This window comes from Podarcis filfolensis, assembly GCF_964270895.1.
Source record: "Podarcis filfolensis genome assembly, chromosome: 4".
Classification (NCBI taxonomy): Eukaryota; Metazoa; Chordata; class Lepidosauria; order Squamata; family Lacertidae; genus Podarcis; species Podarcis filfolensis.
In genome coordinates this window covers 31,584,938-31,610,747 of record NC_139607.1, presented here as the reverse complement: position 1 = coordinate 31,610,747, position 25,810 = coordinate 31,584,938, and the positions used below count along the sequence as shown (strand labels likewise).

General features: G+C 39.8%; 2 protein-coding genes and 2 long non-coding RNA genes across 21 annotated transcripts in view; 2 read left to right on the top strand and 2 right to left on the bottom strand.

The window, feature by feature from the left end:
* The first annotated feature begins 593 nt into the window (after window positions 1-593).
* LOC310761391 lies at window positions 594-3,601 on the top strand. Its single transcript, XR_014547460.1, has 2 exons — window positions 594-1,516; window positions 1,553-3,601. It is a non-coding gene; the product is annotated as an uncharacterized lncRNA (long non-coding RNA).
* LOC310761187 (inosine-uridine preferring nucleoside hydrolase-like) lies at window positions 3,597-13,802 on the bottom strand. Of its 3 annotated transcripts, none has more exons than XM_083610966.1 (6): window positions 13,707-13,802; window positions 9,136-9,326; window positions 7,110-7,289; window positions 5,439-5,550; window positions 4,470-4,606; window positions 3,597-3,971 (listed from the first exon to the last, which is right to left on the bottom strand). In XM_083610966.1, the coding sequence occupies exons 2-6, from the start codon at window positions 9,313-9,315 to the stop codon at window positions 3,621-3,623; spliced, it is 960 nt and encodes a 319-aa protein (XP_083467092.1). In that variant the 5' UTR covers window positions 9,316-9,326; window positions 13,707-13,802; the 3' UTR covers window positions 3,597-3,620. The 3 variants fall into 3 exon arrangements, with proteins under 3 accessions (XP_083467092.1, XP_083467093.1, XP_083467091.1); XM_083610967.1 differs by lacking the exon at window positions 13,707-13,802 and adding an exon at window positions 10,793-10,891; XM_083610965.1 differs by lacking the exon at window positions 13,707-13,802 and adding an exon at window positions 10,541-10,745.
* LOC310761267 overlaps window positions 10,981-25,810 on the top strand; it is a 30,482-nt gene continuing 15,652 nt past the window's right edge. The window contains exons 1-2 of one of the 2 annotated variants that reach the window (XR_014547284.1): window positions 10,981-11,005; window positions 11,708-11,795. This is a non-coding gene — a long non-coding RNA (uncharacterized lncRNA). Of the gene's footprint in view, window positions 11,006-11,124; window positions 11,596-11,707; window positions 11,796-25,810 lie in introns of those variants that run through there. The other variant, XR_014547285.1, reaches the window with a different exon arrangement.
* Window positions 18,101-25,810, bottom strand: part of INPP4A (inositol polyphosphate-4-phosphatase type I A) — a 105,551-nt gene continuing 97,841 nt past the window's right edge. For all 15 annotated transcript variants that reach the window (XM_083610549.1, XM_083610554.1, XM_083610528.1 and 12 more), the window contains one exon: window positions 18,101-22,423. In XM_083610549.1, coding sequence (XP_083466675.1) covers window positions 22,291-22,423 — 133 coding nt within the window. In that variant the 3' untranslated portion in view covers window positions 18,101-22,290. The remainder of the gene's footprint in view (window positions 22,424-25,810) is intronic.

Genomic DNA, 25,810 nt, shown 5'->3' with positions numbered 1-25,810 from the left:
CATGCTTCTTGCTTAGTCCAGGTTGCTGCAAGTCAAGCTTTACACAGTTAGAAAGATTACCTGGCATGCTGTGGTTCTGATGGTAAAGCATGACAATTTGTTTTGGTTTTGTTCTTTCTCTCCTTTTGTTACCTGTAATTCCCAAGGAGGCTCACCTGGCACCTTTGTTACATATCTTTAGGCACCAGGCAAAAACATTCCTCTTCTCCCAGGCCTTTGGCTAATTAAATAATCTATAGTTTTCTAACGGGCGGGCGGGGGGGATATTGTTTTCGTTTGTTATAATGTTACATGTTTTTTGGGTGTGTGGGTGTGGGTGTGTATATATATATATATATATATATATATATATATATCCATGATCTTTGGATGAAGGGTGGTATAGACTCATAGAACTGTAGTTGAAAGGGACCCTGAGGATCATCTAGTCTGACTCCCTGCAACACAGGAATCTTTTGTCCAACTTGGGACTTGAACCCATGAACCCTGAGATTAAGAGTGTCATGCTCTATTGACTGAGCTATCCCGGCTTAATAATAATAATAATAATAATAATAATAATAATAATAATAATAATATGTCCAGCCTGGTTGGTGCTGTTGTTTTCCCTCTCTTCTCTCTCCATCCAGCTTTCAGGAAAACTTGAAAGCTTGCCCACTACTTTTGTATTTTGGTTTGTCCTAACAGTCCTGAGACAAGTTGAAGGAAGGCTAATGATTTGAGGTGGGTGGTTAATGATTCCTTCCTCAGCTAACAGGCTAGAAAGTAGCTGAAGATCTTCCTTGAGTGCTCTGAATGGGAGGGACGAATGGGACTAGGGAGGTAACATCGTTTTTTCTCTCCCTTTCCCTGCTGGGTAGTGGCTCTGATGGGTAGGGCTGAGAGGAAGAGAGAGAAAAAGGAAGGAAAGAAACATAAATGCAAGTGACAAAAGGCAAATTGCTGAAGCATCTTGGGGTGCCTCACTCTGGCAGTCTGAAATGGGACAGTGGATTTGCTGCTTGTATGAATGCTCTGCTTCTTCATTTATACATCAAATATTACAAAACGTAGTGATCTCCAAGTAAAGCCAGCCCCTGGATAGTGCTGCCCCTCGAGCTTTTCACTGCCTAGGGAAGTGTGGCGAAACAGTGAGACTAAAGCGTACAATGACAATATTTTGCTGCTGAAGTGCTATCTTGAAACTACTTCGTAAAGAACCATATAAACTCCCCTGCAGTGTCCTTTCTGTGCAGGGAAAACAACCAAAAATGAGCTGGCAATGGAAACAATATTGCAAGGTCGGCAGGTTTTACAATAAATGCTGCAACATAACATTCTTCCCTCCTTTTTCCTGATTTAGAAATAAGACTCAATTTTCTGTGCCATAAGGGACTGGTTTTGGGGAACTAAGAAAGCTGCCTTGTTGAGAATCGGGTCATCCGTCAATCTAGCAGAGTGTTCTCTACACTGACTGACAGTGACTCTCCATTGTTTCAGACCAGAATCTTTTTCCAGATTTACTTGGAGATACCAGGTATTGAACGTGGAACGCTTTGCTGCTAAGCTACAGTTCATTTTCCAAAGCTGCAGTTCTAGATCGACAGCACCACCTTCTGGCCAAATTGTATTCATTGTTAGATACAAGGTAGTCTGTAACCAATTTCTTTGAACTAGCAAGTCTTTAAAACAAGGTTTTGGGGAAAATATAAATTTAGTAAGAAAATCACTTATACTGTACTAATAGGCGCCTATTTTGGAGGGTGGAAGGGAAGGGTTTTCTGCAAAGCATTACTCCTTTCCCCCAATTCCCCCGTGGTGGTTTTTAAAACTGGCTGCTTTGCCATACAAGGAGTAATGGAGTGTAATGATGTTAATTTATATAATTATATCTTTAAAAGTTTGCAGAATGGTAAACAGCATCCTTCAGTACTCAAAAGAAATATGTATAAGACTACATGGGTGTAGAAATGAATTGATATTAAAGATTCTGGCCATATCAGTGGGATGATGGGGCAGCAAGGGTGCCATCACTTTCCTATGAATCTCATGTACAGTAGATAACTATTGGGTTTAGGCCAAAGGCAGAGTTCCCTTTGAGGAATGACTAGAAAAGACACCATCTGCTCCAGGATCCTATTCCTCCTAGAACTTAGTGCACACTGTTTCCACTCCAGTCTGACCCAACAGAACTTCTAAGAACCTACAGCAAGTTATCAAAATACTTGGTGCACACGCCTCTATCTTGTCGTTCTTGCGTCTTGCCCCGAGCAAATGGCACAAAAGCTAGCAGAGTTATTATGATTCACAGGTACAATCTAGAGAAAGTGGAGTGCACTTTTCAATTTTTTAAATAGTATTTTATTAAATGTTTTAAAATGTGTGTGTGTATATGTGCATGAACACACACGCATATACAGACTTAGTTCAATATTTTATACAATAAATTGACTCTATTAATCAGATCTGTAGATGTGGTTTATTAATTTAACTGATTCAAAGAATTCTGTACACATGAACATAATGATTACAGCATTACAGTGGACGCTCGGGTGGCGAACGTGATCCGTGCGGGATGCACGCTTACAACCCGCAGTGTGTGCAACCTGCAGCGGCACATCTGTGCATGCGCAAAGAGCAATTCCGGTACTTCCGGGTTTCGGTGGTCCGCAAACCGAAAAAACGCAACCTGAAGCATCTGTAACCCAAGGTATGACTGTACTTTCCTACATATGCTGATGTAGCATATTCATGTAATTTATTTCCCCCTTGTGCTTCTAAATTAACAAAAGTTTCCAGCATTTCACGTAGTTTATTCTATGTGGCTATTACACAAAAAAATCTCGTGTAAAATAATTGGTGTGTGCTTTCTGAAAGTTAACGTAAACATTATTGGATCTAATGGCAAATTTATTCCGTGAAAGTAATTCTAAAACCATGCTTGTTTTTCTCTAGATTGTGCTCAACATGTGTATACTAATTTTACTACTCCCTAATAGAATTTTTGCCCGTTATTTGCAGATAAATCAATATTAGATAACTAAGCATCTATTTCAGTCTACCAGACAACATGGGTTTTTAACGTTCTGAGGTAACTCGCAAGATGTCTTAAGTCCTATGGATTCTCTCTCAGTGGTGCAAGTTCAATTTGGACCTTTCACAAGATTTTTTTCAGCAATAGAGGCAATACAAATGGCAGCAGTGTTGATGCCTACCAACCTAATATTGCTCTGGCTATGCAACTGGCTTAGCTCCCTGCATTATGCCATCAGCTCACTCTTCAAATGGAGGCCAGTGTCATGAAATGAGTTATTTTAGAGCCAAATCTTGGGACTCCCAGAGGATGGGTATCTTTCACCCTCTTCCAGCTATATGTTCTGTGCTAGTAAAGGAGGCTGAAAACCCCTTTGTGATGTGGCTTCTGGTTTTTTTTTTGTTTTTGTTTTTTGTTTTCATATAATTAATATACCACTTGATTGGTGTGTTTTTTAAAAAAATAAAAAATCAACAACCGCAATGTAATTTTAGGTATTGCAACACAAACCTGATTGGATAGCAACACCAGAGATCAGGATGCCCATTATATGTATGCTTGAGGAAGGAACTTCAGTAAGTCCTTATAACAATACAAAATATTATTATTATTTTAAAGCAGCTAGCAGAAGTGACTGGAACTTCCCTAAATCACAATTTTTCATTATGAAAGCTTTGTTCTCCTTGTTCAGTTTGTTACTCCAGTCCACTACCATCATTCCTCTTGTTAGTGAACCTTTGAGCTCAACAGTTACACCAATTGCTGTGTATTCTGTTACAAAATTCTCTTCGATGGCAGCTGCCATAGCGTAGGAATCACATGGAACAAACCCTGACCGCCATTCTTTTTCACCTGGATTTTCCCCCAAGATTTTTGAGAATTCAAAAGAATGAGAAAATATTTTCTTCATGAACATAGCTTTCTCAGTTTTCTGGTTAACCCATTCATGGTAGAATTCCTGCAAAGTAAATAACAGTTTGGGCTTTTTTAAAAAAAGAGAACTATTCAACTGCATAAAAAGTTAAGTAAAAACTCCAGAATAAACATTATTGACCTTGACATCAGTAATGTTCCACAGGGAATTCACAGTGGCAAGAATTAATCATTTTAGCTCCCGATGGATATATAGTCATGAGGATGATAGATTTCTTTATATAAAATAGACTTGTCATATTCAATTAAGTTTTTTAAAAATCAGTTACCAACTAAGTCACGTTCAGGGCAGACCCATTGAAATTGATGGACCTAAGTTATTCATGGTCACTCATTTCAGTGGGTCTATTCTAAACAGGACTAATGCTGGATACAACCCAGATGCAATCCTATACATGTCTACTCAGAAACGAGAACCATTGAGTTCAATGGGGCTTACTTCCAGGTAACTACATATAGGGTTGCTGCCACTTGATCAAGCTGAAACACTTGCCTAGATATTAACAGATCATTAATACCTTACCCAGGATAGTGGGCAGGAACATGTGAACTCCCATGATGCAATGTAAGTTGGGCAGGTGTACTCATTTAAGACAATGTAAGCAGCTTCTGGGTCTGTTGCAAAATTGAATTCTCCACAGACTGTAGTATTTCCTCTGGCTAATAGAAACAAAAAAGAGCGACTTTAGCTTTCTGTGGGACAATTCGTTCAGTTTCTAACGGCTGCTTCCTTCACAACAGCTCTTTGTTATTTGCCACAGGTGCAGGACAATTCACCCCCGCCTCCAAACATGTACATTGTCATATGTGAACAAAAAGCCCATACAAACTCATAAACTGCACCAATCTTAAAAAGGCGCAGTCAGAGAGACAGAAGAGGCCGGAAGAATGTGGAATTCATGTGATGGAATGGTCTGCTTCAAGCAAAGGCAGGAAACAAACTGACACTCCAAGGCAGGGAGACCCAGCGATTTCCTTTGGAGCTACATTTCCTGCGTTCAGATACCAGAAGGAGCACAATCACACTTGGAGGAGTCTCTAATGCCCAATTTAAAAAAAAAGGAGCATGTTTTCCATGGGGAAGCTGCAAGGCAAATGCAAAACCACTGAGACCCCACGTGGAGAAAAGGGACAAGTGGGAAACAGCTTGGACCCATGCTTTCTAGGCATGGAACAACCGGAAGTATGGACTAATGCATAGTTGTTTTAAATGTCTCCAAAGTAGGCAACAAAATTCCCACACAAAAGAAAAGTATGCTGTCTTCAGGAATAATCAGGAGGATTTCTTGCAAATTCAGTTGCTGAACCATCAAGGTAACAACTAAGACAAAATAAGTACTTGAATGATGACTCAACATAACTTGTTGCTGCAAAACACTGAAACACAAGTGTTCTGCAGGCAAGAATATTCTTTAAAAAGCAGCTCACTTGTGAAATATTAAGAGAGAAAACAATTACATACAAACATGCCTAACAAGCCCTCTTGATTTACCTTCCGTATTTCCTCCCATGATGAACACATTTTTAAGTTTCTTAGGAAATGTTGGGTCCATTTTCACTGCCAGCGCTAAATTGGTCAAGGGACCAGTAGCAACTAGAGAAACCTATAAAACATACACAACAATTCATTGAAGTGACTTATTTAATAGTTGTGCTGTCTTGTGTTGACAACCCCTCTGTAGTTAAATAGTCCCCGCTGAGCTCCAGGAAAAAGACCTGGTCAGGGCTATATCTTTTTCTGGGCAGCTGACAACTGTACAGTAATACCAAATAAGGAACTGTGAGTTGAGAAATCCCCAGTTCAAACAGCACACACTCATGATCTCAAATGCACATAGGAAGCTGTTATGACCAGTGCTAAATTTTAAGGAGAATCAGGCACCCCATGTCAATGCCCGATGACACAGAGCACCTTGCTTGCATAATTCTTCCCTGTTTTGAATGGAGTCTGCACGATCAGGTCTCTGTATGGAGCTACAGTTCCCATGAAGTGTCATTGCTATGACGTGGACGGGAAATCTCGCTCTTCCACAACATGACGATGGTGCCACCACCCTCTTCTGCCACAGAAGCCGGAGATGAGTTCATGCCTGCTAAATGCACTGAACGCTCAAAAAGCCCAGTATGTTAAGCATTATTAGCAGCATTAGTTTCCCTAGCAATAACAACACAGCTGGGGCTCCAAGGGAGGGATTAGGGTTGTATTTCTAAGGAAATACTAAGCTGTACACAAATTATACAAACAATCGTCATCACTGCAGAAGCACTGGTGACAGAAGGAGCAAAATACGGCACTATCGAAACTCCTTTTAGTAAGTCCACATGTCCACCACTATACAGCCCCTGTGCTAAATTTATTATGTATGCTTTTCCCTCCAGAGCCATATAGTCTCTTTCCTCCAGCCATTTCTTACCCACCCACACCACCAATACCTGCACCCCTGTACTACTTTCCTCTCCTTACCGAAAAAAATCCATTTCCTCTTGGCCCATCTTCACCCACCGGGATGATTCTTAGAACCAAACTAGATCTGTCACTAACACACACACACACACATATTCCAGTATATATATATTCTAAAAATGTAAATATCAGCCACGGAAGGGGCAAGGGGACCTGAGTAGGACAGCAGGAAGGTGGGAAGGGAGTATTTAATCATTTCCCTCCCACTGGAATACCAACGAAGATCATCCCATTGCTATTTGTACCGGGAGAGAAACCTTCATTATTCACCTACAAAATACAAGAACTATGAAAGAAGGGAAGTGAATAAGAGTACAGTATTTAAAATATAGTTAACTGAATTTAAGGAAACCAGTGTGTCGTGTAGAAATGAAATGTGATGGGAAACAGTGCAGTTCACTCAGTCTGTAAGGGGCAATTTTATTTTTATTTTTGAAAGGGTTATGAAGACCAAGGAACTTTAGGGAAGCTAAACTCCCAAAGCACTGATATACGAGAGAGAGAAAATATTTAAAAGACATTAGAGTGTGCTCTATCTAGATGATCACCTCTCTCTCACACAGAGTGATCTACTGCCAACTGCCCTGTGGAAAGGATCCTGCTAACTTTTGATATGTATCCACATGCTTTTGGATCCATGTCTACTTTGAATAGTAAAATTCACTAGGGAGGAGCTGAATGAATTTTATATCATTTCACCTGACCCGGTCGTTCATTGACTATTCTTAACATTGCAAGCACAGCATGTTCTTCCTGCAGAAGCTCTAATCCTGGAGCGTTGGGATCTGGAACATCGCCCAGTCCATCTTTTCCATGATAATCTGCCCCTTCCACAGGTCCACCAAGTATAGGAGATGAGGCACCAGGATAAACTGGAATCTATGCAAGATATGACAACAATGTGATTTTAATTTTAAGACAAAAACCATTGATGCCGCCAAAATGAAATACAGATGTCAAATAGCTTTTATTGTCAACTAGTTAATCTGCAGGGGTTGGGCTTAGGCCAAACTGTGACTAAGGCTGTGTACACACTCCCATTTACTCTGCATCCAGGGTGCTCCACTGTGGGTTTAGAAAGTGGTGTACACATGACATCAGCCACAATCCATATCTATCCTGCATCTACTGTATCCCATCATTTCTTATGGATTAATAAACTTTTATCTGTTCTTAACCAAACCTGCTTCAGTCTTGCCTGTGAATGCTGTACTACAAATTACACAGTTACAGGTGTCAATTTTATACACACACACACACACACACACACAAAATACGATTACATATTATGTGAGGGGTTCCATATAAGCAAAAACACGTATACTCAAACTGTCATCTTAGAACTGCTCCTGTGAGAGCATCCCTAGCCTTCCAGAGCTGACAAGCTGAGCAGGCCTTGCCCCCCAAGCAAGGCAGAGAGCTCAAGGCAGAGGTCACACCTGTAACCCAAGTGGACCATATGCAAAAAGAGCTTTTAAGTTCTCTGCCTTGCTGCGGGGTGGGAAGGCCCTCTTGGCATGCCAGTTCTGGGATATTGTGGGGCTGTCTGATCTCCTACGAGATCTCATGCAAGCATCCATAGCTTTTTAAAACAAATCAATAGTAACTAAATGATTACAAGACCCTTTTGCATTTTCTTTGACAAGGCTTAATTAGATCTTACTGTCATGCACAATTATTAGCATTCATTCTTTGCCTTTACCCACATGCATTTGACAAACACTTTTTCTTTTCTATGCAGCTGAGATCTATCTTTATATCAGACTAGGGAAATAAGTATCTAAGAGGTTGTTGTTTTTTAATCCTTCTCATATTGGAAGCCCACTTTACATCAGAACAGAAGGAATGACAAGAGCTAATCTTGAATCCAAGTGTAATCCGTGGAAAGGAACAGATGTCTCCTGTCTTACGTTTAGGGAACTGATGCACAGAACTCCCCTGCTCATGATGGCCACTTCTGTTTACTTTCTGTACCACAATCCTATTCACGTTTAAAATCTTAAAATTCTATTGCAAACAAGCTCCATTAATTTTAATGTACATTAAGGATGCCTCCTTAAACTGAAACCCTGATCACATTTACTTGGTAATAACGTCCACTGCAAACAATGAAATACAGACCTAGCCACATCCAGGTAGTCATGCATGTTTTTGTAATAGCCACATGGATCACTATTAATAGAAGGCGGTAAACCATTAAGAGAAGCAGCTGCAATCTTTAAGATCACAGATGCAGCCACATTTATTTATTTATTTATGAATAATAATACCGATAAACCACCCGCTCATATAAAATATCAAGGCAGTGTGCAACAATTTATATGGCAACACACACAAAAACCCACGAGATACTATAATAAAACAATGCAGAAGAATCATAAATTGACTGATTCATCTTGAAAAAGTTTAATCGCCAGAAGAGGCCTGCCAGCATAAAAAGGTTTTCAAGAGATACCTGAAAATTAGCAGCAGATGTTTACTGAATCTCTGGTGGAAGAGTATTCTACACCATGGGACCAGGAAAATTCAGTGTTGGCTTCTGGTTGAAGCCAGTTGGCTCAACCAAATGTTCTCAGTGATTTCCATTATGTGTAAAAATAGACACTACTTGGAAGCAAGTACAGTATGCATAAGATCAAGTTATCTGTGTCTCATTTATGAATACCACATCATGACACCATAATGCAAAATTTGTTTGAAAGATTATTCAGCAGGAACAGATTACCTCAAGCTTGTTACAAATATGTAACACACGAAGTACATTTTTACATATATTTTCCAAGATGCTGTTTCCATAACAGCAAGTAATCCCCAGGACTTCGACACTGGGAGATGCCAGGGCCATCATAATAGCTTGAGCATCATCAACACCACAATCAACATCAACCAGCAGAAGTTTCTTCATTTTAGAAATGCCTATGAAAAAGTAAAACAAATAATTTAAATAGACAAGCTTTGTATCATACTGACCACCAGACCAGTGGAACTGTGGTAACAGAGGGATGCTCATACACACAAAACATATTTAGGAAGATCTTCTACCCCTCCTCTGGGGTGTATTACACTCAAGGGCATGGGGAAAGCAAGTGAGACACCAAATGCCTCTTTCATCTTCACTCCACACTTAAACCAGGGCAGCAACAGGATCACGACCAACACTAGCCCACTTGGCAAAAAGTTAAATATTGGACAACTGTCTCTAAATGTATGGTGGTTGTCAGCTAATAACAAGTGCAAAAATGCTTGGACTTGATTCACTGTCACCACAAGAGGCGTTTAGGTTTTACACTTTGTCGAATAGGATTCTATGCTTTAAAAGATGCATAATCAGTAGAATTCCAGGAGTGCAGCTTTCCCCCATCACTGGCCTCCATAACTGTGCTCTGTTTTGAATTGAACTGAATGAATGAATAGGTGACTATTACTGGATCTTTTTTTAGTTTTTCAAATTAGATTTTCAGTTATGCAATAAAGAGAGAAGCAATATATACAACAGACAAAGGAAAGAACACAAAAATAACCCCAAGACATAATGGAGATGAGGACCAGAGCTCACTGAGATTCTCTCTCCAACTTTGTGCACCTGTCAACTAGAGAAAACCTTCCATGCAACTGAAGAGGCGGTCTCTAGTCTGCAAAATGTAGGTCATGAACAATTTGTTTCATTATCTAAGCTGCAACAATATTTTGCAGTCTTGTAATAACGACGCTGGGTTAATACACATTCCTGTTGTTGCCCTGCTGTGTTGCTAAGCTGCTTTGGGCACATCTCCTTGAGAAAGCATACAGCTTAAAGTACCGTAGTAACAATGATGACGAGGACGAAGATTACAGGGAGTAACTGTACTTAACGGATTTTCTGCCTCTTATGCAACTGTTGCAAAATGCAACAACGGCAGAGATAACGTGGAAATTGACCACGGTGCAGTATAACGCAATATACAATTGAGACAAGTTGGTTATGGTCTTTAAAGATACGGTATTTTGCATTTAGCTGGTTTTTAAAAATCCGTCGTTCATTTCTGACAAGATCTACTTTAGCAAACTCGGTTACAAATATTGTTTTACAGGAAAAAAATACTGTTTTTCTGCCAAATGATGGGGGTTTTATTTTGGGGGTGGGGGCAGACCTGAGTGGGTTAGAAAGCAAAAGCCAGGACAAACATCTGAACAAAACGTCCCAGAGGGGGAAAACGTGGCCGCCCGCATGCCAATAAATTAAACAGCCTGCAGGTGCGAGCGAGGGAGCGAGCACGTGGCCAGGACCACCTTCCTTCCAACCCGGCCGCAGGGAGCAACGTCGGGGGCGGGGTCTTTCTTCCCTAACCCTCCAATGAATAGCGGGCTCCTCTCTTTCACGGCGCCCCTCCCCCGCCTCCTACCTGCAGTGAGAGAGTGGCCGCGGTTCGCTCTCGTTGCCGCGCGCCGAAAGGCCTCCCGGTGCCCACAGAGAGGCAAGCTGGCCAATCACGAGCCGCTTCCCTTTCGTTCATGAGTTCGCGCGAGGTGAGAGGGACAGGGGAGGGAGGGTGGCCGGCACCGTTGCTATGGCAGCCGCGGCCTAAGCTGCGGAAGGCAAGCGCTCGCCTCCACGCGTAACGGCTTTTTCGCTGTGGGGAGGAGGGATAGGGGCTGAAAACGCATAGCCTGGGGTGGAGGGGACCGTCGAGGTCTGCCTGTGTGTGTTGCTGGCGGCAGCCGGGGGTGGGGTGGTCTCAACTGGGACGACGGTCGTGGCCTGAAGCAGAATGTCAAATAAGGTGCAGGTGGTTATCTTTGTCCCCTTTGCGCTGGAGGGGGGGGTAGGTTGCAAAGGTAATAATGGAAGCAGCACCTGTAGCTTCGTGAGTAATAATGAGCAGCTTGTTCAGCCAGAAGCTATACCTGTGAATTGTGAGGAACTTTCTCCATTTTTTAATTCGTGATCCTTCCATCCCCGCCGCAGCCCATGTTGAATCCTCCACATCACCTTTCCAGAGTTGCTGCTGCAGCACACTCCTCTCAGGGCGTGCCAACCCGAAGTTAGAATTATATAGAGTTGGAAGGGGCCCCGAGGGTCATCTAGTCCAGCCCCCTGCGATGCAGGAATATATGCAGGAAAGGAATATATGCAGCTGTCCCATACAGGGGATCAAAGATAGTCTGCACTATAGAAAGGAAGTATCAGCCATGCTTTATCTTGAAGGTGTGTGCTTTTTTTAAATTGCTGGAAGATGGGTGGCATATTTCCGAATTCTAGGGCTATGTTCATAGAAAAGACTCTAGACTCCTTAAATAATTCTTTCTTTTTTAATCAGATGCTGTGGAGAACATATTCCATCTTTGACTCACCACTGGCACCCCAGAATGCTACTAGAAGTAGCAGCAGCCACCAGACTCCTGCAGGTGAGTAATACCTGGGCACCTTTGTTTGTCAATGCGTCCCTCCTTTTGCCACACTCCCCTTTTTTGTGCTGAAATACTGCAAAGTAGCTTATGGGTCATTATTAGCCCCATGGCTACCCTGCCCCTTCACAAAATGACATGCTTGCGCTGAAAGCAAAAAATATTATGTGACCTCTGTGATTGTCAAAGTTTGATGTTTGTGTCGTTATTGTGTGTGTTGCAAGCCTATTATACGCTTTTAGGCACCAGGCAAAAATGTTCCTCTTCAACCAGGCCTTGGGCTGTTTAACATCCTGTACCCTTTTAATTGTTTGTGGGGGGAGGGGTGTTATTGGTTTGTGGTTTGTGTTGTTGTTTTTATTTTGTTTTTAACTTGTATTTTGATGTTGCGAACTGCGTTGAGATCTACAGGTGTGTGTGTGTGTATACACAGACTATATACTACTACTACTAATAATAATAATAAATAAATTAAACAGTAGCTGCTTGGTGATAGGTTCTGGGGGGAGAGATGATCTCTGGGAGAATTTATTGGGCGGCTCCTTGGTCAGGTAACTTCTTTCTGATTGGTCTGGGTGACAGCAGACTCCAATTGTCCAGCAGTTTTATGGTTGGACATTAACTGTGGTTAAGGACAGTTGAATTTTGACAGAGGAGTTGAGGAAGGTAGTGTGAGGAGAAAAGCTAAGGCCTGAATATTAATACTCTGTTATTAATACACATCTGGTGAAGATAAGGAGAAGGGAGCCGGTGGATGAATTGATCTGAGAAACTGCCCTATATAAAAATCTTACCAGAAGAGCATGATACAAGTGGGTTTTTTAAATTGGCTAAACTGTCCAAGGAATCAGAAGTACAATCAGAGGAGCTTTGGGTTTCAGAGGCAGATTATACCCATTGGTTCTCCAGGGCTGTGGGTGTATTTGGCTGGGGTGGAGGTTTAGGGAATTTGGCCTGAAGGTAAAAGCAACTACTAAAATAGGCTGGTGTCAGAAACTGTCGTCAAGTGCCTTTAAGATCCCAATATAAATAACAGTATATCCGGTCATTCAGATCTTCCAATGAGGTCTTCCTGGTTGCATTTCAACCTGCAGAGGACCCTCTTGTTGTGGCGCCCAGCCTATGGAACAATCTCCTCTCAGAGATAAGGCAAACACCTCATGTTTTGGGTGTGTAGCACTTGCTAAATACTTTTTATTCTAGACCTTTGCTGGCTATTAATACCTGTGTATTGAGTTTATCCTATCTTTGTTGCTGTCGTATTTGTTTTATTGTGAATTGCCTTGGGATATTTTTATGAAAGGTAGTATAATAAAATATTTAAATAAACACATCTGAAATCTGCCCTAGCATTTGTCTTGATGGTAAAGCTGACAAAGTGTATTCCAAAGCCATCTAAGTTTCCTGTATTACTCATTTTCTTGGGTTAAATGTATGTGTAATGAGATTTCCTAGATACATAAATAACCCACCTTCAAAGCTGATTCAGCAGCACACACAAAATTATATTTTGGTTCATTTACTACTTTCCCATATTACAGTTCTTTGTTTAGGGAGAACATGACCTATTAATAGCTGACAGTAGTATTACAATACCTCTATATTTTAGGATGTAATATTAATCTGGGAGCCCAGAAATGATATACTCCACAGTTTATTGTGGTTGAATTATTACTATTATTGTTGCATTGCCTTCATGAATTTATTTATTTTTAAAAAAATTGCCTCAGAGCTCTATCAAACACACTTAAACTGAAAATTATATACTTGGTGATACAAACCAGACATCAGATCCACATAATGACATATGGTACTGTGTAACAGTCAAAAGTTTTTTCTCTTTCCCACCCACTCTGCTCAGCACATCTTTTTTTTCCTCCCAAAAGCTAAACTTAAAATGTGTGTTCTTACCTGGTATTGGTGAAATTCTTTTCAGGCTGATGTTTGATTGCTACCTTTTAACCCAGTGGAACTTGACCTGAGCTAACACATTTTATAAGGGCATGTAAGTTAATATTTACCACTCACATAATAAACAGTAGGGTTATATTAGGTCTCCTCAACAATTGGAGAGAAGTGATGATATAAATCACTCAAAATTAATAAATAGTCTTAGGGCCAAACTACATGCTCTATTGGATATCCATTACTGGATTTCCTGATTTGGCACTGAAAGCCTTGCACTATAAATCAGTGTGTGTGAGAGAGTAGTATTTCCAGTTGTTGAATAAGCAATCCTTCTTCCCAGGGGACTCTGGAAACTGTAGATCTTTGAGGGGAAGGGGTCTCCTAGTAACAAACTACAGTTCCCAGGATTATTTGCAGGAAACCATGATTGTTTAAAGTGGCATAATACTTCTTTAAATGTATAGTGTAGATGGGGTCTAAAAGCAAAAAAAAAAGGGGGGGAATCAGGAATATATGATCTCATGGACTCCTTACAGCACCCAAGAAGCAAAACACTTAGAAGAACTAAGGGTATGACTGGTTAATGGCTCTGATATGAAGTCAATCAATAGGGCAAAGTCTATTAGTACAAGTCTATTAGTTGCCCAAGCTTGGTTGTATGAGGAGAGACATGCTCCATTTTAGCACTTAACCCTGTCAAAATAGATAGGCAACTCTCCACACCCTTCTAGAAAGTTATATTTTATTACTCAGAAGGGCAGAGAAAAATATGTAGAGGCATTAGATATTCTGCAACAGAAAACGCGTGGAATCCTGGTATTTACCTTGGCTAGGTAAAAAAGAGCTACCTGTCTAATTGATTATTCAATATAACCATAGGGAGAGAGACTTCCTCTGCCTTCCCTGTCTCAGTTAGCATCCCTCAGGGACTTGTTCTTTCTTTATGCACTTTCTCTGTGTGCTGTCATAAAATCCTATGGCTTTTGGTATCACCTGCACAAGATATCTGCCATTGGAAATATAATGTTTATCTTTCATGTTTTTATTAAAAGCCATACATGCAAGCAAAGTCAGACAGTTCTGTGTCCAAAAATGTATATAAAATGGATTTTCCAAATAGCTAGCCAGCATTCCTGTTGAGCAGCTCATTGCCTGATCAGAGCATTGTTTGGTGAGCTATTTTGACATCAATTTTTCTTGGATGCCTTGCTAATGTTAATATTTATCATGTTGTGTGGTATATTTATCTTACCATCAATTTCTTTTTTTGGATTACGATTATATTTTGTTCATTAAAAAATAAACTCTGCTTTCTCTCAGATTTGTTCCCATGGAATATAGATATGTTCCCATAGATAATCTGGTTTTTCAGTTTATCATGTAGAGACTTTTTCTTTCTTTTGAGTGACGGCTGTTTTATGAGCTGTTTAAAGGCTTTGACATGTTTTAGGTCCCAAATGGGAGTCTAACACTTGGAGTCTAACCCTCAGTTCATCTGTTGCCTAGACTGCGGTAACTTTCTCATTGCTGTTCTTCCATTCTCTCATCTTGGTTTCCTCATCCAGCACTCTCTTGCCAAGATCATTCACATCTCTTGTTGCTTGGTCATTTCATTCTTATCTATGCAATAATAATGTAAAAACCTCATAGTGCAGTCCCCATTGGAGAATTTGTAGTGCCTCATCAAAGTTCTGTACCATTTTCATCTCAATATTTTCCCACCCCCACTTTATTCAAAGGTTTTTTTTAAAAAAAAATATTATTGATTTTCTTTTCTCAAAACAAGTATTCAATATCATTGCTGAACATACATTTTCCAATTTCCCCCCTCCCTGTTGATTTCTCTCAAATACCATTTCTGGTTTATTACATCAAATGATACATTCTGCTGTTTATATACAGTATTATGTTATCACATTGTTATGCTTCTCGTTCTCTGTAAATAAAGTTGTAAATGTTTATTTAAATCCTGCCAACAAGACCATTTCTTTCTGTTGTTTCTGCAAATATATTGTAAAGAGTTCTCATTCCCATTGCAGAGTTAGCAAAGTTAAGGGACAAACTGCATGAAAAGGACAATAGTGACTTTGAATAAGAATGGGAACACTTTATTCAAAGTTCTGCCATTGTTTAAAGCAGTGTTTTTCTTTCGGCATCACTCCCTTCATTGTACTTAAGACTTCTCCCTCTTCCATTCCTCAGCTGCCTCGTGTGAGAGAGAAAGAATGTGGAGCCCTCAAATGTACCATAGTACCTTTCTGCAATGTATTTCCCCCCCACTTCTGATATCATTTGTTGTTTTCAACATGAATTTCCAGATTCAGTGTGTAATTTAGAAGGGATGTTTAATTAACAAGCAAACATCCATATATGTACAACATCTATCAACTGGGCCCGTAGCTGAATAAGCTAACTGGCAGACTTGCTCTTAATATTCTATTCATCTTAAAGATACAGTAACATATATCAGCATGGGGTATGTGCGCAAAGGGATCTGCAGTATAGGAGGATCAGGATGGAAATGGGGGTGGTCTGTGTGCAGAGGTGAGTTGAGAAAAGGAGGAGGGTGAAGGGAAAAAGGAGTGAAGGGAAAATTGGCGGTGCAAAGGGGCTTGCAAAAAAGGGGGGCAGTAGAAGGCATAGGAATGGGGGCTGAACATGAAAGCCAGGATCATGACAGCATCTGAAGAATAGAAGGGGATGATGGCTTCATAACTGGGCAGAAAATGAAAAGGGTGCTTAGTAGTTGCAATGTGTGGAAGGAGGAAGATGCAGGAAGTTACCGGGGGCGGGTGTGAAAATGGGTACAAAGCAGGTCTGTGGAACAGGAAAGTGACTTTAGAAAGTGGTTTGGGAAAGTGAAAAGTGAGCTTAATAGTTGCATGGGAAGGGGGTTAATATGGGGAGAATGGCAGTGGGTTGGTGAGCAGTGGACAGAGACACAGCCCCTCATATATGTCGCATGTTTGTGACCTTCAGTCCTCCATTGTCACCCCTTCAGCCAGCCAGAGGTTTTCTGCTCCTTCAGAAGATTCCACCCCCTTCCCCTTTGCTGGCCTGCATCCTCAAAATCCACTTATGTGAAGCCTTTGGTTTAGCCCCCTGGTTACCATGCCACATTACAACTAAGCCTGTAATCAAGTCTTAAGTATGTGTACCCAAAAATCACATTCTTTCCTGGTTTGCGTTAAAGTGAGTTCCATGTCAAATTTTTTATTGTAAGACCATGAGCACAGCTATAGCCATACATCTTGCTAGTGCTATATAAATAATACTTTATGCAGGACCAAAGGCTTGGGTATACCAGTGGACTTTTTTTACTCCCCCTTAGATTATTAGATCAGCAACCCCTTGTCATATACTATGTAACACCAAGTTCCCTTAATTTCAGAAGTGGTTTGCTTTTTTTGGTGGGGGGTGGGGGAGGCTGCTGTTTGATAAACATAAGATGTATGGCCTTATATCCTAAATCTCAAATCCCTTAAATTATAAATCATTCTATACCATCTCTGCAGTATATTGTACCAAACAGCATCTTTAGCTTATCTTCATTGTAAGCCACACAAAGATTTGGCCCTATATATACTGATAAAAAATAAAATGTCTATTTGTCCTTATTAATAAATAAAGGCACAATAGTAGGACCACCTTTATCAACAATAAAAACAAATCTTTAAATAAAAATTTAAAACAAAATGGAACCGCTTGTAGGCAGTTCCACTGAGAGAGAGGTATAGGGATACTGATGTACTGAACCCACACTAGCAGGTGGCCACACTTTCATTAAAAGAAAAAAAGCAATATGCTAGCACTCATTGGGGGGGATGGACAGACGAAAGAAAGGTGCACATCTAAGCAATTTCTCTGAAATTTCCACCCATGTTTTTAGCCTTTGAGCAAAGTCAGAGCTGTGATTGATGAGTGAGTAGTTTGGATACCACGCAACAGAAATAGGAAAAGGAATGAGGAAAACTGGTGTCTTTTAGGAACCCCATGGATTAATAATTATTATATATATATCCTGGCCATCTGGTTGGTTTGCCGTAACCAACTGATCTATCCAGGCCCGCTGCCCTTGGAAGATGTGTTGCTTTTTCCTAGCAACCAGGATGCATCTTTCCAGGGTGGTTGTACCCCCTAGAAGTTATATTTTGGGACCCTCCATCTGCAAAAAGAGAACATAGATTTGCACATGCAAGTTGCATGCAAGTTTGCATCCTCTTTTGCAAGTGGTCACTGGTCCCAGTCCAGATACAGTGTACTGGGCCCAGAAAATCCCGACACCCCTGCTAGTAGGAAAACCCTAGAAAGTATAATATAACAGAGGTCCTAAAGCCTTGAAATTTGCAATGTATTTTATCTTTTTTTTTAATGAAACAAAAATACTAATCTCAGCATTCTTGTCAGTTCTTTATTATTATTTTATCCCTAAAGACTAGCACATTTACAGCATACATGGATTGGAAGAATTGACTATATAAAACAGTAATCATATGTTTATGGTATATTAATACTGCCCCAAAACAAATAAATAAAATAAACTTTTCAATGCACCAAGCTTGGCAAATACAACTGTGTTGAGACAAAAACAGTGCTCTATTTTACAATAGCTCTACATACATAAATGAAACCCAAAAGGCAACTGTGCTGTGGGTGTTTTAATAGAACAGAGACAAACAGACTTAGCAGCAGTTTCTTTTATACCCCTTTAGTAGGTTTCATTTCTAAAATGTACTAAAAAAAATTAGTTAGAACTTCATGTTATAGTATTCCTTAAGAATGCATTTTCTGTGCAATCTGTCACTCAAATAAAACAATTAAATGGAGTTTTCCATTTTTCATTAAGCTCTATTCAGTTTGTCCTCAATGGAATCCTATCTATGCATATGTCAAATTGTCTTTATAAAATATTACATGGACAAAGTTGTTCTACATATTGCAAACAATCCAAAGATAATCAGAATATTGAATCCCTTTCCTATAATTAATGCAGTACTATAGCTTGGTATCTTAAAAAAAGTGAGGGTTTCAAAGGACACATATGAGGAGTTTGGAAATTCTTCATATAAGTATTGCAATGCTATATAATGCATTTCTATCCACAGAGCCTCACCAAAGTGAATGAAACATTGTAAAAACAAACAATTTTCCGTAGTGTAATTCAAGTAGGCATGTAAAATAAAGGCTTACTGTTATTTAGAGGGGGCATAGCTAAAAATAGCTAGAAATCTGATCCTGAACATTTATACTAGCCAATCTGGCCTAAAGTTTCAGCTTCCCTTTCCCATTAAAAGAATGGGGAAATACACCCCATGGCTCCAAGAGATGGCTGACAGTATTCTGTGTGTCGTTTTCTAAAAACATTGCTTGCCAAAGTTTTAGAGAATCATTAAATTACTGAAATCTTTTCAGTAGCCCTTCCTCCAAAGCTGAAAAATAATAACTTAAGTGTTTAAGTACATGATTAATATGTACAAAAAATACACTGAGTGGTGAACATAAAATAAATACAAAATAATGCACATTTATGCTATATCAGGATGAGTTTTCCCAATAGTACAATTTCAACATGGACCAAAAACGTTTACACTTGGTGCAGAGTTCCGAGGTTAAACATGTTACATAGCATTCATAACACTGAAACTGCAAACAAGGCTGAAACAGCGATAAAAGACTAGTTCACCAAAATCATGATTAGTGCAAAATCATGACTAGCACATGTAACAACACAGCTAAGCCATCAAACTGCAAAAAGCAAATAGTATAACAAATGTCTGTAGGCTTGAATAAACAATGAAAACCTTTGCGAAATTAAAGTGCAAATATAAATAGCTGGGAGAAGTAACACAAAATTGGAAAATGTCCCATGTATACCGGTTTCTTGTTTTGTGGAGAATAACTGAACCACATTTCCCATTTCCATTACAGGGCCCATGATCCTAAACATAGTTATTATACATAAACACCACTAATTTCAGTAGACTTTAAAAGTGTAGATGTTTGTTCTGGGAAACAGTCTTAGTATGAAAATGTTATAATGGTTATTATATACTGGATTAAACAACTACAGAAGATTAAGCATGACGTGATTTTAAAAAATCAGTGCTTAATTTCACTTTTGTTTTGCTGCTGGTCACATATCAACAGAAGACTGTATTGTTCTACCTTAAGCATTATTCACACATTTGCTTTTTGTACTGGTGCAATCAATTAATATTCATGAGTGTCTTTCTATAGGGTAGTTTTGTTAATAGCGGCTTTTCACATGAGTATCTCCCATTGGAAGACAATAATTCTGAACCACAATTTAGCATTATGTGAACAAGCAGCAGTGTCTCTCTCAAACTGATACACTCCTATCTCCTCTTCCATGTGCTCCTCCTCCAGGGTAGCCCAAGGAGGAGAAGAGATGCATTAACTTCCTGCCTTAAACAGAAGTTTGAGGAGTAGCTTGGAAGCTTCCACTTCCTGTCTTTAACAAGCAGCAGTTTATTGTTCTGTCCAAAAGGGATAAATGGTTAGCTTAAACTAAGATTTGTTGAGACAAGCCAGTACAGCGGTGCCTCGGGTTACATACACTTCAGGTTACAGACTCCGCTAACCCAGAAATATTACCTCGGGTTAAGAACTTTGCTTCAGGATGAGAACAGAAATCGTGCTCTGGCGGCGCGGCGGCAGCAGGAGGCCCCGTTAGCTTAAGTGGTGCTTCAGGTTAAGAACAGTTTCAGGTTAAGAACGGACCCCCAGAACGAATTAAGTACTTAACCTGAGGTACCACTGTATCATAAGCTATGATTTTGGCCAGACATGTTTCAGTGAAGCATAGTTTAAACTAACTGTCTGTTCCTTTGGGGCATAACAATCATAGGAGCCGACTCCTAGGGTCCGAGGTCCCTCCCCCCCCAAAAAAAAATATTTGAGGGGGCTGGGCCCTCCCAAAGTTGATGGGTATTGCCATTCAAATGGTGTGCATGTGCCATGTCACGTGATCAATTATGTGGGGTAGGATTTGCCTGGGCCCCTAATATTTTATTCAAGTTGGCACCCCTGATAACAATAAACTGCATCTGGTTTAAAAAGAAGAAATTCCCACTCCTCATCAGAGTTGTAATTACGGAGGTGTGAGCCTAAAGCTCATTCACATAACACTGAACTATGGTTTAGTGTTACACCCATACCAGTTCAGTGCGTAGCCTTATCATCAATGAATTATGGGGTCATGAGAAACATTTGGCTTTTGTTTAAATCAATGATCTGAAAGTAGGAATCCCTTATGTACTTCATAGTTTTCATTACCTATGGGCTGTATTTAACTATTATGGGGAGTAGACTCACTGAAATTAATGGGTCTAAGTTAGTCATGGCCTTTAATATCAATGGGTTTACTCCTAGTAAAAGTTAAATATAATACAGTAAACATATTTGAAAGGCTGAAGACAGAGAGGAAAGTAAGGAACCACCAATTCCAAATGGTTAAAGTGCATCTAATTCAGTCCTAGAACCAGGCTGTAAATCCAGCAAGCATACTTGGCAAAAGGCTTGCAAACATCGAACAGCTGCTTCCACAAGTGAAGTTGTATAATATCATCTTGTGCATGAAAAGAGAGAGAGAGAGCTTCTGAATATTTGTATTCCACTGAATGGCATTGCTGTGTGCAGTAAGCTGACGGATATAAACAGAAAGAGGTGCAAACTGAAATAGGTTGGATGCCTCTGATGATGCAGATATGCAGAGGACTCAGCCTCCTTGGCACTTCAGAGGCCAAACCAGAATGCACTTTTGTATCTAATTTACAATGCCAGCCAGTTAAGAATGTGTACCTTGTCTTTTGAGTCCTCTGCCCAGAGCACTACTAGTCACATTAACTATTTTGCCATGTGCAACTCTCTCTTCCTTGAGCCTACTTTTCAAAGGTATAGAATTGTAAAATTTCTAAAGACAACTGAAAGAATCATGGGTCCAGTCCAGTTTTTGATCTGGGCTTTGTGTCAATTCCTGATGCTGTATAGTACACACCACTTACATGATAGTGTCCTACATAAAGGAAAACATTTTAAGGTCCTGGCATTTATATTACTGTGCTGCACTGTCTTAAAAACTGAGTTTTAGCTTCTCCTGCATAACGATGCTGCTTGTAACTTATCAAACTGCCTCACATCCAATTCATTTACTATTTACAAAGTCTGAGGTTTTTTAAAAAAGTATTATATGAAAGTCTTAATCTCAAATCAAATCAGTATAAAAAGATGTGTGAAACAGCTGCCTAAAGTTCATTCATAAAATCATCAACAGTCCAGGAATTACCTTTCTTATTTAGGCATATAAGTAAGAAATCAGTGGAACAGGCATCTTACATACACTGATGGCTAGTTACATGAGCAGACGGTCATCACATTTTCATGTTATAAGGGGTCAGTAAATAATATTTTTCCTATGGAATCCAATTTAATAAAAGTACATGCTTGGTATTAACTAGTGAAACGTACAAAAAATTGTTTCTGACATTGTTGTCAAAGTTCATATACTAAAATTGAGTGTATCCACATTTCTTTTTAACGGAACAACTAATTACAGGACAGAGTAATCTTATGATTCAACTTTTCCATAAGTTCCTTCAGGAGGCCTGTAATACTTGGGGAAAGCCTTCAGCTGCAGGGAATTAAATGCATACTTGCGACATCCAACATTCTTCATTGTATTTTCTCTTCGACAACCCTCACTGGGAAAGAGAGACAAGCACAAAAAATGACAGCAGTAAAAACAAAAACAAAATGAACAATTATTTTAGACAATAATGAGGTGAACTAGTTAGTTCATAGCATTGAAATACTTGAACAGGTGCTTGAATAATTTGCCATTGCAAATTTAAAAGCAGTGGATCACTAAACAGACCAGCTATGAGGCACGTGAAATAGAAACATGCAGTGTCTAGTTGCTAAACTTACAATTCTAAAAAGCAATAGTGTAACTAGTTGCAATGCAACTGATCTCTGCAATGTTCCGAAGTACTTCATGGCACATATGCTGTGCAGTAATAAATGCTTTTCAAAAACAACTATTTCCTGCATATCAGTTTAGCAAGGGCTTTGCTCAAGGTTACCATGACTAGATAATTTGCTATGCACAGTAGGAGCGGTTGGGGGAGAGGAACTTAACCAACTAATACTAATACAATCACAATCCTTAAAAGTTTAGTACTGTTTAATTGCTTGAAAAAAAAATTCATGTACAGCCACCAACCATATGCTAGAAAGCCATCAATATTTAGGAATGCAGCCTTCCCTCATATTTACCTACTGCAGGTTTAACCTAGGAAATTACCTATTGCAGGTTAACCTAAGAAATCTATAGTGGGCTGTGGGCTTGTGCATTCCCTTCCATTTCACCATTATTTAATGTTATGTATGCACTTGTGCTAACCAAATTTCTTCTCACCTAGGATTGGAAACCATCTGCAAACTGTAGTTATAATGGGAGTCCAGCTTAGCACATAACAATAAACCATGGTAAAAGGGAGAAGTGGGGATTTGCATGTGAAATTGTAGGAGACGATGGGGTCAATAATTCTGCTGACCTGCTCCTTAGCTATGGTTTAAAGTGGCAGAATAAAATCTATACTGGGCTGTTGGGGAACAGTCCTCTTTTGGTGTGATAATCATTGCTACAATAGGCTATCTTAACATTTACACTCGGGTTTTGAACTCTATTGCATTTCAATACAATATTTCTGAAATCTATTTAAAAGGCCATTATTTTTCATGAAACTGAAAGTGCTGAAAAATAGCTATGTAAGGAAGCACATCATTTTGGTACACATGAATTAACTTAGACCATCAAAAGAGAACTTTCTTTGGTTCCTTTGAATATAGAAGATAACAATGGAAAATGAAAATGGTTTCATGCTAGAGCATAAGTGTTAAACAAGGCACACAAACATAGGACTGATATATAATTATATTTTAAACAATTAAGGACAGCAACATTTAATATGCCCCTTGTTAAACTACAGCAGCATTGTTTCCAAGGTGGTGAGATTTTGAATTATAATAATTTATTCCACTATCAACATAAGGCAAGACCCAGACAAACAAGCTCTTTTGAAGTTCTGTTGATTTCAGTGGGCATATTAACAGCTGTTTAACTTTCATACTGAAATCTACTCTATGGATTGTGCACACCTTGATATGAAACTGGGATTAACTGATTTCATTAACTCAATTGTCATTGTATAATACACATTTTTATATGGCTTAATTTCACAAGTAAATGATTTTATTGTCCTTCCTCTAAAACAATGCATTGGGACTCTGAAGTACTTATTTTATCTGTAAAGGTAAAGGGACCCCTGACCATTAGGTCCAGTTGCAGACGACTCTGGGGTTGTGGTGCTCATCTCGCTTTACTGGCCGAGGGAGCCGGTGTACAGCTTCCGGGTCATGTGGCCAGCATGACTAAGCTGCTTCTGGCAAACCAGAGCAGCACACCGAAATGCCGTTTACCTTCCCGCCAGAGCGGTACCTATTTATCTACTTGCACTGTGTGCTTTCGAACTGCTAGGCTGGCAGGAGCAGGGACAAAGCAATGGGAGCTCACCCCGTTGTGGGTATTTGAACCGCCGACCTTCCGATCGGCAAGCCCTAGGCTCTGTGGTTTAACCCACAGCGTCACACTATCTGTAGTGACTTTAATTTATACTTGAGTGTCACTTGGATTCATTTAAAAGCACAAAAGTATTCTAGGGTGTTAAACTGGTGGCAACAATTTGCACACATTTTGATTTAGCAGAGGGAGGGTATGTATAGATAGTCTGATTTTGTGCACCCAGCTTACTCTGTGTACACTGATTGAGGATGTGTTTACTATCTGAAACTCATTTGGTACCATCCTGAGCTCTTGTGGATTCACAAAGCTCTGCATATTTAAGAGCTACCCCATTATCTTCAGTGCTGCAGAAGGAGAAGGCAGGATCGTTAAGTCTTACAAATATTGACTAGCCCACCCCTGCCTATGTTAATCATTTGTGGCACACTGACAGCCTACAAGAAAAAACAGTAAAACTGCTTCCTTGCCTGGCTGTAGTCAGCCTAACAACTGGCTACTTACCAAGAAATGTGTGTGTGTGTGTGTTTTGAAATTGTGGCTTCTGGGAAACATGACCCAGATAGACATTTTTGACCCTATGCGTGTTTTTTTTATTCTTGTTTGAGAGGCAAGACTCAATGCATGCAATGACAAGTTACAATGTATGTATGAAGCATTCCTCTGACAAGAAAGGCTTTAATGCTGCCATGCAGTGTGCTTACATTTCAGGGGGGTGGGGCAGATAATTATCTTGCAATGCATTCCTCACAAGACCTGTTGTTATATTGCCTGAGTAGTGTGGCTGCTGCTTCTGAGCAGATGAAGCCTGCAACTGTAGAAACATTCTACAGTAATGTCTGTATAAAGCAGTCTCATGCATCAGGAGTATTTCCCACACCAACATCACTGGGTTGCATCCAATTTTCATCCTCCTCAGACCAGATCCACTGAAATTAGTAGATATGTCTACTTTAGGTCCACTAATTTCAACAGGTCTGCTTTGAGTACATAAGAAGTGATTTTGATGTAGTGTGAAATAATGATGCCTGTTTACCCCAAGTCACATGACTGCTTCCTACAAATGTTACTGGAGCCAGGACAGGATTGAGCTACAGGAGCAGTAGCTCTCATGCTACTCTGGTAACATACAAACAGTCCATAATCAAGGCTACATCTGCTTCTTATACTAGTTGTCAAAATAAATGCAATCGAGACAACATCTTTGTACCATTGGGACATAGCACAATAGAACATGACAGTTAGAATTTGTCTCTAAGCCTACCTAACACCTTTTAAAATCTCAAATTTACAATGGCAGTCACATGCCTGTGGAACGGACTGCCACTAGGGCAGTGGGGTTTCATCTTCCTAATGATCCCATGCACCCCCCAAATCTGCTCTAGAGGTTCATAGACCTTCTGAAGCAGAATTGGGGAGGGAATGGCGAGTGGAAGAGAAGGGGAATTCCGTTTGCGCAATGTTGGCTGTTGCCTTATACTTAAATTAATCCACAAAATTATAACTT

What these genes read in the sequence shown, in the direction of transcription:
- LOC310761187 (XM_083610965.1), bottom strand. Translation starts at nt 10,619, where the DNA reads ATGCGGGCGGCCACGTTTTCCCCCTCTGGGACGTTTTGTTCAGATGTT. An exon ending in TCAATGAACGACCGGGTCAG is followed by an intron (nt 5,551 to 7,109) that starts GTGAAATGATAT and finishes TATGTTTTATAG; the next exon opens with GTTTCTCTAGTTGCTACTGG. An exon ending in GTTCCTGCCCACTATCCTGG is followed by an intron (nt 3,972 to 4,469) that starts GTAAGGTATTAA and finishes TTTACTTTGCAG; the next exon opens with GAATTCTACCATGAATGGGT.